The sequence below is a fragment of the Apodemus sylvaticus genome, chromosome 5, assembly GCF_947179515.1.
Source record: "Apodemus sylvaticus chromosome 5, mApoSyl1.1, whole genome shotgun sequence".
NCBI lineage: Eukaryota > Metazoa > Chordata > Mammalia > Rodentia > Muridae > Apodemus > Apodemus sylvaticus.
The window spans coordinates 46,221,423-46,239,947 of record NC_067476.1 but is presented as its reverse complement, the minus strand read 5'-3'; the positions used below and the strand labels follow the sequence as shown (position 1 = coordinate 46,239,947).

Sequence of the window (18,525 nt, the reverse complement as noted above, 5' to 3'; positions counted from 1 at the left end):
TTTTTTTTTTAAGAAAATAAAGCAGGTTAAGGAGAGATAAAATAATATGGAACATGACATTTTTTTGGTAATGTACTTACTTTCCCCAAAACCTTAACTTTAAAGAACTTTTAGCTCTTTGTTAGCTACGATAACAGATTTTAAATGTATTAACTCTAGGATACGAGATTTTAAATGTACTAACTCCTTACCTGTAATGTCAGTCTGGTCCTCCAAGTGTCCGCTTTCATCTCATTTGATCTCTATAACACACTATGGTGATCTGTTTCTCTTCAGGACCCCCACCTTTGCAGGAGGCCTTTTTTCTATTTCTAAAGAATATTTTGAGCACATTGGAAGTTACGATGAAGAAATGGAAATCTGGGGAGGTGAAAATATAGAAATGTCATTCCGAGTAAGTTCACGGAGGCTAAACGTAGCATGTGCGTCAGTGTGAAGTGTTGTGTTCTGAGCAGTTCATCCAGACTGTTGCAGATGTATGCTGTCTTTATGTATTTAGTGCTTTCTATAATGTAATTGCTGGAAAATTGGCAAATGAGGCTATGTCTGTTTAAGTTGTAATTTGATATATTTATTCATGGTTGCCAATGTAACAAGAGGAATCAGTTAAACTCCTGTGTCCAGGCAATAACACCAATTAATGCACTTTCAGCCACTGAATTCCAGCCAAGATAAATATAATTAAGCCTAGTGCTTCAGGAAATGAGCTGATTATCAGGGGAGTCCGTATGGAAAAACATTTATTTATAACTATAAAGGACACTAGACGAAATTCTTCGCATCCTATGAGCTGCACTCCTTTTCATAGTACATATTATAAGTTAATAGAAACAAAACAAAGCTTTTAGTAGGCACGATGCATACTTAATACATTCAGCTTCATGAGTTCATTTCCATGGCAGCCATGTTACTCACTTTTAGTCCTTTAGATTGGAATGTAGTGGGGCGGGGGGAGAACTGGGAATATGAAGGGTTAGACTTTGGCTCTGGCTCCATTGGATACTGGCAGTAGTGGCCGTATCCTCTTCTGAACTGCTGAGGGCCGGGGGCCTTTTCAAACTTAGCTCAGCCTTTCCAGCCTCTAGCAAACACTGAATCTCAATGCAGTTTGCTGAAGTGAACTTCTGAATCATCTGATGTCTTTAAAAGAAAAAAGGAAGAGGTCTGAGCACCTCTCTCACTTGTAGCATCTATTTTAAGCACGGCTTCGGTTTAGGTCTTGCTGATCACTGACAGGAGAACCACTCGCGAAGGCATGTTGTTTAGAACCACTGGAACTTGTAGACCCATTCTAGATAGGCACAGACTGTTTAGTATGAACAACTCCTTTGAAACTGTGATGGGGTTATATTTTGGTGATAATTGATTTCTTGAATGTTTTTTTTTTTTTTTTTGACACCAAGTTGAATATGTAAGGAGTAGATAGAATCTGGGTCCTTTTGTACCTGGATGACTGCTTTATTTCTTAGAAGAAAAGTGTTAGTTTCAGCAAGTGACAGTGCATTGAAGGTGGAAGTGAGCCACACTGGAGCCTTGTTTTTCTGCATATTAGAACACTTGCATAATTATTGGCCAAAAAGGAAACTTGGAATTAGTTTTTATGAAGGACTCAGAACTCATGATTTTGCAAACCTACTTTCTGAAGATGTGTGTTTGTTCTCTCTTTCTCAATGCATTTAATAAAACTATTGTTTACATTTATAGAACGTAGATTGAACTGGCATAGAGACTATACGACATACCAGCAAACCTCTATATTTTCTATTTATTGATATCTTAAAGGTAAACTTAGAGCAACAGTTTGTTTTTCCCAAAATACTGTAAATTTAAACAAATATCATTAATTATCAGGTATGGCAATGTGGTGGGCAGTTGGAGATTATGCCTTGCTCTGTTGTTGGACATGTTTTTCGCAGCAAAAGCCCTCATACCTTTCCAAAAGGCACTCAGGTGATTGCTCGTAACCAAGTTCGCCTTGCAGAAGTCTGGATGGACGAATACAAGGAAATATTTTATAGGAGAAACACAGATGCAGCAAAAATCGTTAAGCAAGTAAGTGAGGACTACGTCATGAAGTGACAGTTAAAAACTATTCCAAACTCGGAAGTCTTTTTGCCTGGATCACCTTTAGTTAAAAAAAAAAAAGAAGTTTAAAAATTCTTTTGAAGGTCAACTTTTAAATTTTAAGCCTTCAAATAAATAACTTCAGGCTGTGGAGATGGTGTGGTAGGTAAAGGTGATTGTCAATGACGTCTCACGATTCTGCCGACTAGAACCTATGCACAGTCACCAGTAAGAGCATCACATGTTTAGGAGATGAATACAGTAGCATAGTCCCCAGAACCCACATTATTAAAAAGCCATACATGCCACTAAGGGCTTTCTATCCCTGGGGCCCATACCCTGGCTTATGTATACACACTGACACACACACACACACACCACCAATAATAATAACAATAATAATAATAATAGCAATGGTAATAATATTAATAAATAGTAATAGTATGCTAGTTTGCTCTCTAAAATTTAAACAGCCTTATGAAATTCAGTTATTGACTTTTAATATGAAAGATATTTTTGTGACTGCCTCCAAATATTATTTGATTAAGTAGGACTTCATTTAACCATTCCCAGTTGCCATGAATCTCTTAACTATCTATTTGAAGTAGCATTTTGAATCACCTGTGCAGATTACTGTGTCATAACAATGAACTGGAAGTGACAAGGCTCTTCTTCCTCAAATCCCAGCTCCCTGCTGGAGACCCATGGGGCAACCCTCACCCCTTTAAGAATGCAAAGGGAGGGTGATGTTCATAATGTGATCCCCAGGTTCCTGGGCTGGGTCTTGGGGGTGCCTGTTCTTTCTTTCTCCTTTCCTGTCTTGAGATAGGCCATATTACTCTCATTCCCAGAGGAGCTAGGAAATAGGGCAATGATTAGTCCGTAAGTACTGACTTAGACTCTGTGCATGTGTGTTACACACACACACACACACACATGTGCACATATGCACTTGTGAGATGTGCAAATGCACATTTCAGTACAATGTTTGCTGTCATTTCTCAGGTTGCATCCACACTTGGTTTGTTTGTTGGTAGACAGGGTCTCTGTTTGCTCAGGGAGTAGTATTAGGTTGTGAGAGCAGGGAGAGACCCAGGGATCATCCTGCCTCAGTATCTCTAGCATGGGGATTAAAGCCCTTAGTGGCATGTATGGCTTTTTAATAATGTGGGTTCTGGGGACTAAGCTACTGTATTCATCTCCTAAACATGTGATGCTCTTACTGGTGACTGCGCATAGATTCTAGTCAGCAGAATCGTGAGACGTAAAGCATTAAATCTGGGCCCCAGCAGCTTTGTCTGTAGTGATGATGAATCAGCTAATAGTTTAAGGACGTGTCTGTAGGAAGCAGCACTAACTTAGAGAAGGCATGTCTGGGGAGTCAGGCATCTGTGCATTGACTGCTAGAGTGAAGAAAGACCTTTAACCCATTCATTTGGCCCACACTATCTCCCTACAAGTCAGTAGGGTATGCTACTCCATGTTGGAACTCTTAACTAGCAGTGACCGAGACAAATCTGTGCTACGTACCTGAGCAGAAAGTAGGTGCTCAATTAAGCTACTGTTCTGCTTCTTACCCATAGAAGGGCTGTGAAGTGAGCCAGCCAGTACCTGTCCCTGTGGTGGGACGCATATCTCATGTCCCTAAGAGTCAGTCTGTTTTGCTAAAACACCTGAGCTCAAGATATTGGAGTTGGCGTCAGAAAGTATTTTCCTTGGTTGAACTGATTAGTCCCATTATTTCAGCTCTCATTCATTTAGGTATCAAATGCAGTTTCCTTCTAAATGTGTCCTATAAACGGAATATTTTTCAGTTTAGTGTATTTTTTAATTGTCTTCCTTGCCCTTTTGAATAAAGGAAAATAAAATACAATTAACTGGAAATTGCCTTTTTCAACCCAGGGTCCAGGTGGGAATTTTGTTCAGATGAAAACATTTAAATTAGAAAGCATCCAACTGTGCAGTTTACAGTTTGACTACAAAGAGATATTGATTTCACTGGGTCTTAGCAGTGCCTGTCTGCACTGTGTTGCCTTCCTCACACTTCACAATGGAGATCATTTTAGAGGAAAGAGCTGGCATGGATTCAGAATGCTCCCGCAACTAGCCAGAGTGCTCACAGCTTACAGTAATGAAGTGGATTACATCCCTGTGGCCAGCCCTGCAGTGTGACTTGAGTCTCTTAAACTACCAGTGACCAGGCAGGACGCACGCCTGTTGCTTAGATGAAAGGCATGCATGTGAAGTCATCCTTCCTGCGTTTGCATCCAGAACGTTATTTAATAACTAAATGTAAATACAAGTAGCACTGTTTCAAGTGTGTATCAGAGCCTGTTTGACTGAGTGTTCCCTTCATACCCCACCCCCATCTATTTCTAGAAATTATTTGGTGATCTTTCAAAAAGATTGGAAATAAAAAAACGCCTTCAGTGTAAAAATTTTACGTGGTACCTGAACACTATTTACCCAGAAGTGTATGTACCAGATCTTAGTCCTGTTATATCTGGATATGTGAGTATTTTTATGTTCCTCTTTGTCCTTGATAAACTCCCTCCCATACCTTTTAATTTATTGCTTTTGAAGTTTTACATTATCCCTAAAACTAGATGAAAAGTAGACAGTGTCCAGTTTAATTTTTTTTTTATGAATTAAATCTTTTTCTTAGATTAAAAGTGTTGGTCAGCCTTTATGTCTGGATGTTGGTGAAAATAACCAAGGAGGCAAGCCATTGATTCTGTACACGTGCCACGGCCTCGGGGGAAATCAGGTAAGCACAGCTGGGAAGGCCTCTTCTCTCAGAGCCCTTGCAGACACAGCTGGTGCTGTGTGTTTTCAGAAGTCACAGCTGAGGTAAACTTGTGTGAGGCAAACTGGTGTGGAGATGTCTTTAAGCTACACATGGTAATATTAAAGGCTTAGAGTACTTTACTCTGGTTTTTATTTTGACTCTGAAAATAATCTGAAGTTACCCATTTGATCAATAGAAAGGACAATAAAAAAATAATGTTATTGGAGTGTGTGTGTGTGTGTGTGTGTGTTGTGTGTTTAATGTAATTTTTTTATATTTGTGTGACTGTTGGCATGGAGGTTTTGTGAGGTGTCAGGTGAAGACCATATTAAATCTGATAGCAAGTTACATCTAGCGTTAATGCTGACACAGCTGCATTATAAGTTCTTTCTGGAACAGAGATCACTTCAGTACCCTGCATTCAAAAGCTTTTCTCCACCCCCCCCCCCCATAACTGACATCACCCAAATGCTTTTCCCCCATTACTAACATCATCCAAATGCTTTTCTCCCCCCATCACTGACATCATCCAAATGCTTTTCTCCCCACCCTCTCCCCCATCTTTGTTTTTTACTATTGTCCCAGTTAGGGGCAAATGTGAAATGTTACTACCTGGCTTACAAGATGTAGAAAGTACTAAGTTTCTTGGTGTGTATGTGTGTGTGTGTGTGTGTGTGTGTGTGTGTGTGTGTATATATACACACATACACACACACCAATATATATATAATCTTTTAATTTTCCTTTCTTTCTACATAAGAACAGTAGTTATATAAATACATTGTTTATAATAACAATATACTTATTTCGTCATTTATAAATATATTACCAATTGTTGTTAATACTTAGACATTTCTCTCAAGCTCTCTCCAGAATTCTATTTATCTTAAAGTATATTATTACTACTCTTTTTGTTACAATTTACTATAAATAGTGTGAGGTGTGCATATTATTTTATGTGCTTTTCTTTGTATCTTTCCAAGGAGATGCTGTCATAGACAATTACAGATTATTTAAAATTATCAAATGATCACTTATCAAAGGCTACCTTTAAGAAGTTTAGGGGTGAAATAACTCCTTTAACCCCTTAAAAAGTACTTGTTTAAATGTGTGACCCAACCTGTGCTGCTACAGGAATTGACAATCACTGACTTTGGGAAGCTTATGCCACAGAAGCATTGGTTTTGTTTTGTTTTGTTTCTTCATAAGAAGTGAAAACAAGCATGTATCTGGGCGCTGGGGAAGACGGGGCTGAGCTTATGTGAGTGATGGAGTCATGGGTTAGACTCAGGTTCAGAAGGTCTTTGGGCACAGTCTTCAATGGAAGCGAGCATCAGAAGAAGGCTGGGGAGGGTACCCACCCAGCACAGGTCCACAGAGCACACAGCAGGAAGGCCGGGATGGCCAGCGCCCAGCGCTCTAGGCAGGGAGCACAGGAAATAAGGTCAGAGGGTTGTGATAAGGAGCCTGCTTGTACAGAGCTCGGCAGACCTGTTAAGGAAGATGGATCTAATTCTGAATTCAACAGAAGCCATCTAGAGGTTTTTAAGCGGGAGAATAATGTCTGGTTTGTATTTTCAGATGACTCTGGCTTCTGTCATCCTAACACAGTTACTGATGATATCTTTTACTTTTTAGTTTTTTATTTTTCTCTTTCCTTCCTTCCCTCCCATATACACCTCCCCACTCTGCTTCAAATATATGGCCTCTGCTTTCACTAATTGTGGTATACAATATGTATATTCAAATATATAACTAAATATAACCTTTTTAGACTCTATAACGTTATTTGTATGTGTCTGGCACTGGACAAGCAATTGGTGTGCCCTTTCCTGGGGTAGACCACCTATCCTGCTCCCAGCCGTTGCCCGTTGGTCTGCAGTTCTATAGTTCTCAATCTGTAGGGTTGAGGACTCGTGGACTTCTTCCCTGTCCACTTTGGTGTCATCCATTTTTGTGAGAGCAAACTAACTAACATTTGAGCAGTCGGAGTTTTTTAAATTAACTTTTTATTGATTTTATTCTTATTTACTCTTTTGTGAATTTCCCATCATGCACCCCAATCCCACTCATCTCCCTGACCCTTTGTATCTGCCCTTCGCCCTTGCAACCTCCATACCCAAAATAAAATTAAAAAGTCAACAACAAAAAAATCAAAACAAATCATTAAAAAATAAAATCATGCTGTAAAAGTTGCAGTGTGTCACAGTGTGTCCCACAGTCCACCCCCTCTGTCCACACTTCTTGCAAATGCTCATTGCAGTGAGTCATTCATCTGGTCTGAGACCTCTGGCTTCTGTTACACTATCAATACTGGATCCTCAGTGGGACTCCTCTGGGATATCCTGTGGTCGTGCGTCCTGTGTCGTGGAGGCCCTGCAGCTTTGATCTGCAGGACTGGCCCTTTCATTGCTTTCAGCAGTTCGTAGATGGGTAGATGCTGGGTGAGCCGACTCAAAGCCCTGGATCTGGGCTTGAGTAGTAGCCGAGATGGTCAGCCTGCCAGCTCTCCTGCTCCGGCACCACCTGGGTGCGGTTCCTAGCACTGCCCCGGCTAGTTTACCCCTTGCTGCAGCCAGCCGGGAACAGCGCCAGCTCTCCTGCTCTGGTTCCCTTGGGGTTGGCTCGCCTGTTCCCATGTCACCGGAGCCAGCTCTACTGTGCTGCCCAGTCGAGGTGGGCCTGCTGTCTTAAGTGCTGCAGCTGACAAGGGGCTAGACCAGCGCTCGCTCTCGCTTGCTCTCTCTCTCTCTCTCTCTCTCTCTCTCTCTCTCTCTCTCTCTCTCTCTTTCTCCCCTTCTCCCCTAACACCCTGGTCCAGTTCTCCTGACAGCCGCAGGTGGCGAGAAAGGAAATCATATTGTTTCTAATCAATTATTTCCCTCAACTACATTGCAAATTTTAGTTCTGTAAGAACTCAAGCTCAGAAGTCTAGAACATTTTTTCATTGTCTTCCATTTTGATCATTTAATGGGGTTTAATGACCTATAACACTTTGTTGTTTCCAAAGTATTTTCAATTCTTCTCCTTTCACTCCGTGTTTCATCTTAATGACTTTTTAATAACAGTGATATAAAATGCTGGCTAACCTTTCTTACCATCTTTGAGTTTTCAAAGTTTATTTTAGTTTAAGTTAAACTAAAAGTTAATATATTTAAGTTATAACTTAGTTATAGTCAGGATGTTGTTTCTTTCTTCTAAAGCCATTTTTTTGTTTTTTTTTTTTTTGTTTTTTTTTGTTTTGTTTGTTTTTTTTGTTTTTTTTTTGTTTGTTTTTTTGTTTTTTTTTGTTTTGTTTGTTTTTTTGTTTTTTTTACAATGTTTCTGCCTGGAAATCAGGTTACAAAATGAATTAATGTTTTACTTGCAGGAGAAGAGAAATGAAGCATGAGACCAAGCTGAGGCGCTTGGGATCAAGGCTCAGAATTCTGCTCATGTTTCCACAGTGTTGATTCTAGCACAGTGCCTGCCTTGCACATAATAAGGGCTCAATAAATATTAGTGCTAACAGGAATTATTACATTATTGAATATCAGTTATGTTAACTCATTTTATCCTCAGACCGCCATCATTATTAAATATTTGATTTGTAATGGATGTTACTGCGGGACTGAGAAGATAGTTCAGTCTGTAAATTGCCTATTATGACAGTGAATATGAATATTATTTGTTGATATAGAGCTTAGCTTTAGCTCACAGAGAATCCAATGAGCAGCACATACAACTCTGGAAGTTTAGTTCATGTCACCTCTGGTGTCCTGTAGAAGCCTTGAAAGTCCTAGTTTTCCACCAAAGGGAAAAACTGAGGAGAGATAAACAGGTGTCATACTACTTGATGTAGCTCTTACGGAGCTGGCAAAGCAGGGAAGGGTTGCAGGGTGTTCCAAGCAGTAGCCTGACAATAGAGCAAGCTCTGTAGAGGTAGATTTGTGTAAAGCAGGGTGGTCCTACTACAGCTGAGGCACTGGGGGCTCTGAGCATGTCTTGAACATTGCCTATCAGAGCAGGTCTATTAGCACATCAAACCAAAGCTTTAACATACTAACAAACAGCTGCCAGAATCGCTGCATCCCAGGGTCAGAAGTTAGTACTGCAGTACAAATTGAGAAGTAAGTGAGTCAGAGAAATGAGGTCAGAGTAAGAAGGGGTGAAACAACATCAGAGAAGAAACTCAGCAGAACTTAGAGGCTTGTTATTTGGACATGAAGAGCGAGAGAGAGATTAGTGAGGATCTGTGACGTACCAAGTGTTGAACGTGTTTTGGTCTTTGCTGAAAGTATCTGTACCTATCAACCCCATTCATTTGGTGATTTTAGTAATTTGGTGGGCAGGGATTATTGATACCCATGTCATGGGGCATGAGGTGGGGTGCAAAAACAGACTACCAATGCACAGGTAGTTTGTGCATTGGTGAAAAATGCTTTGGTTGAGATGAATAAGAGGTTGAGAGAAGAAGAGGCCAGTTAGCTGCTTACTGGAACTTTCCTGGCTGGTTTCTACAGTATACTTCTGCTAGCCTCCACTCTACCTCATCATTTCTAGTTTCTACTTTGGAAAGGAAAGAGAACACTATAGAAAGTAATCACCACTGGTAATGGACAGAGACAAGACCTCTGTATCACCTGTTGTAACTAATGCCTCAGTTTACATTTCCAACATTTTCACTGTGTTTCTTGAAGAACTCATGAGTTTCCTATGTGGGGAGCGGTTGGTTGGTTTTGATCTTGTTTTATTTTGCAACTGGGCACACGGAATTCCTTCGTCAATCATGACTCTCTCTCCTCCACAGTACTTTGAGTATTCTGCTCAGCGTGAAATCCGGCACAACATCCAGAAGGAGTTATGTCTTCATGCTACTCAGGGTGTCGTCCAGCTGAAGGCATGTGTCTATAAAGGTCACAGGACAATCGCCCCCGGAGAACAGATATGGGAGATTCGAAAGGTGACTGGCTGCAGTTCATTCATCTGTTCGAGAGCTTACTTTGAAGAGCTCTAATTGCTTTCCTATGCTATATATCAGCATTTTTTCATCTTTAACAACTCCATTATTATATGTCTCCCCATGTGATGAGAGAATATATCTAGGGATTAAGTACCCATGGGAACAACTAATCATAAAGTTAAAGCCTGGCTTATGTAAGCAAAAAACTTCCATAAAGCATTAATTCATAGTTTATTCTTGACTTTTTTTTTTTATTCTTTAATCTTTTTTTATAGGCATTGCCTCCTGGTCTGCTCCTCTATCACACCCCATTCTTGAGGGTTTTGTTTTTTTGTTTTGCTTTGTTTTGTTTTTGTTTTTTTACAACAGATTTTGAAAATCATGGTTTTTTTTTCCTTAAAGGGCCAAAGTGCCTTTCATATAAAATTGCTAATTATGTCTTCCTCCCTTTTAGTACATTTTAAATTGCATTTAAATCTAGAACTGAAAGAATATAGAACAGATCTCCTGTTCTTAAAAAATGTTTAAGATTTGGCTTGATCATATTAATCCTTATCTAAAACTAGTTGTGCATGATAGTAGCATACCATGAGACTGGCTTTTCTGACTTTGAAGTTGGTCATCTGAATACCAGTGGAAAGTTCCTTGCTTGAAAATATATTTCAAGTCTTGCTCTCTCTCTATTTCTCTCTTCATTTTGAAATGTCTTACATTGACTGAATAGCAGTACTGTAAATTATAGTGTTATAAACAAAGGCCATCAATATATTATCAGCCTCAGTTGATCTTAGACTTAAAGTTGGGAATCAGATACATTTGTCATACAAATTTCTCTTTACCTTTAGCGAAACCATCAGGTTGTCTTTGTAGTTATCTTTTAACTGTGAGTCTTGAAGCTTAATATCTGACATGTGTTTTCTTTCTTTCCTAGGACCAACTTTTATATAATCCATTATTTAAAATGTGCCTTTCATCAAGTGGAGAGCATCCAAACTTAGTGCCATGCGACCCAACAGATCTACTCCAAAAATGGATTTTTAACCAAAATGAATAAGTGTTCCTTAAAATTAAGGAGTTGAAAAGGACATACTCTTCCTCATAAAACTGTGACTAGGCGTACACTGTAGTTGAAAATTATGCAAAAGCAGCTAATTGTAACTTATTCCAAGTGCATTTTTCTTATTTATATCTTAAGATGTCTATGTAGTACCTACCGCTGCAGAAACCCTGGGGGTTTCTGTCTGAAAGCACAGTAACTAGAATACCAAAGACGATTCTGAAATGTCCAGATGTAGAAGAGAGATGTTTACAGTATGAAGAAAATAATTTTCCTAGCAAAGTGATGTGTGTTTGTATACTTGGGGATACGCACACTTACATCCACACACTCACAGCTTAAAATGTTTCCCCTAATTTTAGGGGCAATAGAAAAAGATTTGATACTGTATTTTTATAACTATATAGAAATAGGTCAATGAAGGTCAGTCATTGGCCTTTTGGTACAAACCAGGAAATTTTTATAGATCTAGAATTTATTGCTTTAAAATCCAGGTAAACTTTTGTTGTCTTTTGTTTACTTGTCTGTCAGATATTTCTTTAAACATGAAGTTGAATAAGGAGAGGACTATTTTTAACACTTAAATTTTTGGAAAATTTACAAATATTTTTTAGTCTGAAGCCCACTCCACTTGATACACGTGAGTCTTCCCCAAATGGCTTTTCTGAAGTGACTATACCGTGTGTTTTCCCAGAGTACTTTTTAAAAAATAAATAAACTTTATAAATTATTAGCTGTTAATGACGGTTTCTTTTTCCTTTCTAGTAGTCTTGTTTTCTTAGCAAAATTCACTAATCTTGAATATTTATGATACTGAATTTCAAATGCAGAAACTTGACTCAACTCTAAATGTCATTATTGATTCATTATATAGACTATCTTTGTAATAGGTTTCTCTCGTCAAATTTAAAAAGAGCCTTACTTTTATCTATATGGAAAATGTAAATTAAAATAATGCTAAACACAATTGCAAACCTTTGTTTCAATTTCTGTAATTGATGGTGGGGGACGGGGAGTATCCATTTTTTTACTCTAGATTTTAGTCATCTGCTGTTTGTGGAGCCCCAGGTTCCTTTAAGGAAAATGTAAACCGTGACAGCAGTGTGACAACAGAAGTGAAGAAGCTCGTGAAAATGTGAACACTTGATAACGTCCTTTAATGACCTCATAAAATTATCTTTTGAAGTCACCATTTTCTCTTCAGCCATTTTACAGGGAGAATATTTATATTACTCTAGAAGCAAAATAAAATTTGCATGAACCTTTAAAACTAGTGGGTCTCAGTTATACAAAAGAAAATATTTCCTAGTATTACAGCTTTAATTAAAAAGATGAAGCCTTCATTAAATTTTAAAAGTTGAATTTAAAATTCCATATTCTCTAGCCAGTTACTTTTCGGATTCTTATTTTAGTTTAAGGAACATGTTCCGTGTTTGTAACTTTGTCTAAGGGTTTACAGAGGATGTAAGACTTTGCTGTCCATCTGTCTCTTTAGGGTAGAGAGAAAAGTACACCCCTTTGAAAGAGCATGCCGCTATGCTATATTTTTAATGACTAAGATGACTTCGTCCTCCATTTTAGCTTTGATATTTTGTTAACGGTAAATGTTTCTCTATTATTGTACCTAACAGTGATCTGTAAGAGTAGTAAGCACACTCCATCAACCACTGAGATGTAATTTCTGTTCCTCAGTTTGTTCCACTAGATGTAATGATATGAGCAAAAGCTTCTCTTAACGCTTGTCTCAGCTCAAAAAACAAACAGTATAAAACTAAGCAATTTCCCAATATTATAAGGCAAAACTTGAGTAAAACATGTTTTTAAAAAATGAAGCCTATATGCAGATCCTCACATAGAGTCATGTATTGACGCCTTGTGTCCTGAGTAAAGTCTCTCAGGTTGAACTGATTATGTTGTAGCCATGTTAAACACATCCTCCGGAAAGGTTCTTATCTGATGCACAGCAATCAGGCTGTTAACTGTTGTCACAGTGATTTGATGTAGGGCTGGCTTTTTGGGGTGGGGATTCCCGCCTACTGTCTTGGAACAGACTTAACAGTAAGTCTCGGAGCTTGGCCCTCACCCACCTACATAATTTGCCTGCACTTGAGTGTGAAATTGTGGAACTCTTGCTCAATTTGAAGCTGCCAAGGTGAATGGTCTGGTTCCAACTGAAGACCTGGCATGCTGCCTCCACTCCAGAGGACCATTCCAGAGGCCATCAGAACTGATTCCAGTATTCTGCAGTGTACAAGGTCAATTCCATGAACAGGCTCACCAAAAGATTAGAAGTGCCTACATAGCCATAGGGAGAAAAAAAAAGCAATGCATTAAAACTATCTGTTTATTATGATGACTTTTATGTTGCAATATGATCACCTGCCTTTATTCCTAAGATTTGGGAGATAGAGGCAGAAGGATCAGAAGTTCAAAGTCATCCTCAGCTATAGAGGGAAATTAAGGACAGTCTTTGTGTCAAAGGAGACCCCTCCTCAACAAAACAAAATGAAACAATGAATGGGAACAAAACATTATTTCTGGGAACACAATGTCGAATTCTTAGGAGAAATTCAATTTTGTTGTCTTTAAAGTAAGTTGTGAACTTACAGTTGATTTTAATGATAACCAAAATATCATTAGGCGCTGTGATTATACTGTGACGGGTGTGAAAAAAGTTACCCAGAGCTTTGGGAAACGTGTTTATAATATGATAAATGTAGCAGCACATGTGTGAGGGAATTAGTATATAGAGCATACAGAAAGGTATATGTATGCATATATGCATGCATGTTTTCAATAAAAATATTGCAGATAGTTTTTAAGTTGAATTTCCGTAGTGACTACTTTTCTCTAGTCATCTACCCTCAGCACAGTTGCACTGAAGAAATGATTCCCCTTCTCTTTCACACAGAGTACTAGGATTTGAGTTGGAAGCCCTCGAGGGTCATGGGTTAAAAGGCATCCTCACTGAGCTGCAGAATTATAAGAAGGTGGGAGAATTACTCAGAGGTGTGGGATATGAGAGAAAGTGACCTTATTAGGGTTGTGTGTCCCCTTGGAAGTATTATTGATCCCCTCAGCCCTTGTGTCCCGGATGCCCTAAGGCAAGCATCTGTGTCTCAACAGGTTGTTGCTACACCCAAAGCAATGGAGCCAACACCGTTGGTCTTCTCAAGATTTTGCCACAAGAAAGCACACATTGCCAGATTGCTCTCCAGTTTCAACAATACTTGTAAAATACCGTCTTTGTTTTATTGGCCATATTAAGCATTAGGTACTAATAATATACAATAATAGTCCCTGTGCCATGAAGATCATAATCTAGTGATGTGGCTATCCCATAATGATGACATCACAGCACAATGATGTTTCAGAGAAAAGTTCCCTGAGAAGATGGTAGCTCCCTCAGCCAAAGACAGAAAACAGGCTTCAAATTTTAATGATAATTAAATGGCATTAGTTTAATTGCCAAGGAAGATAGTCTCAATGAGGGATTGTCTACATTGGGTTGACCTGTATGTTTTTACTCTAGTAACTTTCTCTGTTGCCGTGATAAATCATTTTGAACAAAAACAACAAGGGCAGGAAAGGGTTTACTTGGTTTATCGTCCTAGATTATAATCCATCATTGAGAGAAGACTAGGCAGGAACTTGGGGACAGGAACCCCAGGGGATCTCTGTTTGCTGGCTCACTCACTTCCTTGCTAAGCTATATAGTCCAGGTCTACTGCCTAGGGATGTGCTACCTTCAGTGGACTCTTCCGTCCCCTGCCAATTATCACTCAAGATAATCTCCCACGGTTATAGTCTCAGGCCAGTCTGATCTGGTAATACTGCTACTGAGATTCCCTGCGATGATTGTAGGCTGAATCAAAGTGACATCTAAAGCTAAATAGGACAGCATGTATCCGGTGGATTGCCTGAAGGTAATTGATGTAGAAAAACAGCCCACCATGGGTGGCACCATTCTCTCTAGAGAGTCCTGAACTGTAGAAGATTGGAGAAATCAAGCAAAAGAGCAAGTGAGTGTGCATGCTTTCATTTCTCTGCTGTTGACTGTGCGTGTGGTATGACTACCTATTTGAAGTTCCCTCTTGACACTCCCACAATGATGAACTGTAACCTGGGATTAAAAGCTAGCGTAAACCCTCCTCTCCGCTAATTTGTTATTGTAAGGGTATGCTATCACAGCAATAGAAATAAATTAGAAAAGTGGTTACAGGACTACTTACATTTAACCCCCTTGGCTGCCATTTAAATGTAGCTTGTGATTCATAAAGCCTGGCTTTGACCTTGTGATTCTGCATTTCCAGCATTCACAGGTTAGATCAGGGCTACTACTGAAACCACACTGAATAAATGTCTTCCTGTGCACTCTCTGTCCATGGATCTCTGAGACTACCCTCATGGCTTTCTCATACTTCACATCCTTATTACTTCAGACATTACCAGATGTTAATCTCTGTCTACCACCGAGATGTTAATCTCTTACTAAAACATGGTTTCCTGACAATTTTCTACCTCCTTTTTCTGTTACTGATTTTATAAATACATTCCCTCCAGGGACCCTTTGCTCTGCCAACTCTTGTTTCATATTCTGGAAAATATATGAAAAGTATCTTCCTTATCTTGCCTTGAACATTTGCTAAGGGTATATCTCCATCTTTGAGAAAGAAAGGAGTATTTTGTTCTGGTTTTATGGCCAGGCTTTGGGATAACTGCATTCTTTATGTGAATCCATGCTGTCTGGATACTTCATCCTTTCTCTTCTTTGGGCTACTATTAGTTAGGAATCTGTGGTGCTCATTTAACATGTGCTATCCATTAGCTGAGTATTCTGGTTCCTGTTTGGTTGCTTTCTGTTCTTTATTTTGGTTTGCTTTACCCCTATTTATTCTTCTTTATAGATGATTTCATAACCCATTTTCATGGCTTCAGAATCATGAATTCTCAATACTATATTACCACATTCGTTGCCCTCAGACATACACTCCCATAATGCTAGTGATCATTCTCTTTCTCTTGAATGTTGTGGGGAATGCACCAGAGAAATGCTTCAGACATGAATTTAAGGCAAAAAAAAAAAAGTCTTCCTTAGCTGGCTGGTGACTACACTGGGTATTCCGGATCCTAGTGTAGCCCCAAGCCTTTCTCAGGGTAAAAGAGTAAGCATCCCCTCTCTGTCTTTGTGCTTTTTAGCCATGTTCTGGTTGACATACTGCAGTTAACAGTTCGCCAGAAGCAGAACTACAGAAGCCAAAAGGCAAGGTTAGTACATTTAGAGACTTTTCAAGAACTATGGACTTTGATGGAGTAGGTCTTTATTTTTAGCAGGTGGTGTGTATGGTGAGTTGTATGCCCTGAAATGGTACTTCCATCATGGAGTCAGTTATGTCCTGGGGTCTGGGGCCCTATTAGGTGGAAGAACATAGATTTTGATTACAGACTCTCCCTAGTTCACTTATACAACTTGCTCCTCCATAGCACCTTCCTCTGTCAAGACCTCCAAACCATTGATCCTGCATCTCTTCTCCAGTCTACATTTTAGTCTGATTATTTATTTAATTCACTTTGTTATTTTCACTGTCAAGCTTGGAACTTGCCATGTGGTTGAAGCTAGCCTTGAAATACTGATTCTCTATCCCCCAAGTACTGGGATAACCTGTGTGCCCAACCATGGCTGGCTGTGTTTTTTATTCTTATACAGAATAGTTTCAGTATTTCACTATAATAACTCTCTCCACTTCCATGCCAGTTTTCCCATCATGCTTAATGCCAGAAATACTAAACCCTATCAAATATACAGACATTCCCTATCTCCACACCCAAGTATCCATTTCCCTTGGATGACACTTACCTTTGTCTTGGTGTTGTATGTTTCTCTTCATTGGTTGTACCTCTTTGCCCGTTGGTTTACTTCCTCATTTGAGAAGATTACATCTTTTAAATCTTATTCTCCTCTCATATGTCCTAAATACAATTTCTCCTCTCTCTTCTCCCCACCCTAGCCCCTTCTCCCCTCCCCCTCCCCCAACTCCTCTCCACCAGATTCACTCATCCTTTATTTCTCCTCCAAAACCAGCAGGCCTCTCAAGGGATATCAACCATGGCATTGTTAGTTACAGTAAGACTAGGCACAAGCCTTCATATCAAGGCTGGATGAGAAAACCCAGAAGGAGGAAAAGGGTTCCAAAAGCAGACAAAAACATCAGAGACAGCCCCCAGCCCCACTGTAAGGAGTCCCACAAGAATGTCAAGCTTTATAGCCATAGCAAACAGGCAGAAGACCTAAGTCAGACCCATGCAGGCTTCCTGATGGGTCTGGTGATAGACAGGTCAGTGTCTATGAGCCCTGGTTAGTTAATTCTGTGGGCTGTGTTCTTGTGGTATCCTTGACCCCTCTGTCTCCTACAGTCCTTTCTTCTTCTCTTCCACAGGATTCCCCAAGCTCCACCTAATGTTTGGCTGTAGGTTTATGTAACTGCTCTCATCAGTTGCTGGATGAGGTCTCTCTGATAATGACTATGTTTGGCCCTGGTCTATGAGTATAGCAGAATATCATTAGGAATCATTTCATTAGGATTTCTTTTTCCAGTTGTGTTTGTTTCTGTTTGGATTTTAGGGGAGTGGCTTCAGAAAGACCACACCAGGCCAAACAGTTCCCTGTGAGGTTTATTGAGAGGGGAAAGGGCAAAGGTGGTGGCAGAAAGAGAAGAGGGAGGGAGGGAGAGGGGGGGGCATTCCTCTTATATATACACAGATGGTGATGTAGTCACAGGTAAAGTGAGCCCAATGGATTCTGGGAATATGGTGGTAGTTGTCTTGGCAACAGGTATATAAGTCCTGTTGTCATCTATGTGATGTCACAGGTTTCAAAGATCCCAGTACCAACAGTTTCTATTCTAGGTGTCTGGGCTACCCAGCCTCTGGTTCCTGACCCTCTAGGCAGTGTCAGCCCTGGGCTCCCTCATGGCATAGATCTCAAGTTGGACCAGTCATTGGTCTGCCACTCCTGCAAGTTCTATACCACCTTTACCCCAGCACATCTTGTAGGCAGGATAAATTGTAGAACAAAGATTGCAGCTGGCTTAGTGTGCCAATCCCTCCTTTGAAAGCCTTACCTGTTTACAGAAAATGACTGGTTCAGGCACCATAATCCCCATTACTAAGAGTGAAGAACTCATCTTACAGTGATTTGGGGGAATGAGACCAGAATGTATATATATTGTTTGAAGTATGTCTATTTGTTAGATTTCTTGGTTGGAAATTATTTATATCACCTTGAATGTTTTTATTTCATCTTCTAAATTCTGATATTAAAAAATTTGAATGTTTTGATTATTGATCATTTGTTAGTGATCTTATTTTTCTCATCTTTGAATACATACTGGTTTATCTTTTTTATTTGCCCCAGTGTCCTGCAGGAAGTCTTCTATGAGACTTAGGCAGTTTGCTGTACCCTTTAAATATATACCTTCTGCACAATTTTCAAAATATTTCTTAATTATATTCTCTTTTGTATTCTTGGCTTCATTCTGGAAACATCATTTGAGAGCCCTCATTTGCTGATTCACTGATCTATTTGCATAACCTGTTCACTGGTAACCCACATCATCACAAAAATAGAATATAAAATATTTTCATTTATTTTCCAGCATGCCTTCTGCTGACTAT

At 39.4% G+C, this 18,525-nt stretch overlaps 1 protein-coding gene across 3 annotated transcripts in view; it reads left to right on the top strand.

Moving 5' to 3' along the window:
- The window catches only part of Galnt3 (polypeptide N-acetylgalactosaminyltransferase 3), a 37,151-nt gene extending 25,405 nt beyond the window's left edge, over positions 1–11,746 (top strand). For all 3 annotated transcript variants that reach the window (XM_052182602.1, XM_052182603.1, XM_052182601.1), the window contains exons 6-11: positions 277–394; positions 1,852–2,052; positions 4,444–4,575; positions 4,730–4,831; positions 9,642–9,794; positions 10,726–11,746. In XM_052182602.1, the coding sequence (XP_052038562.1) occupies positions 277–394; positions 1,852–2,052; positions 4,444–4,575; positions 4,730–4,831; positions 9,642–9,794; positions 10,726–10,848 (829 nt within the window). In that variant the 3' untranslated portion in view covers positions 10,849–11,746. The remainder of the gene's footprint in view (positions 1–276; positions 395–1,851; positions 2,053–4,443; positions 4,576–4,729; positions 4,832–9,641; positions 9,795–10,725) is intronic.
- The last annotated feature ends 6,779 nt before the right edge of the window (positions 11,747–18,525 follow it).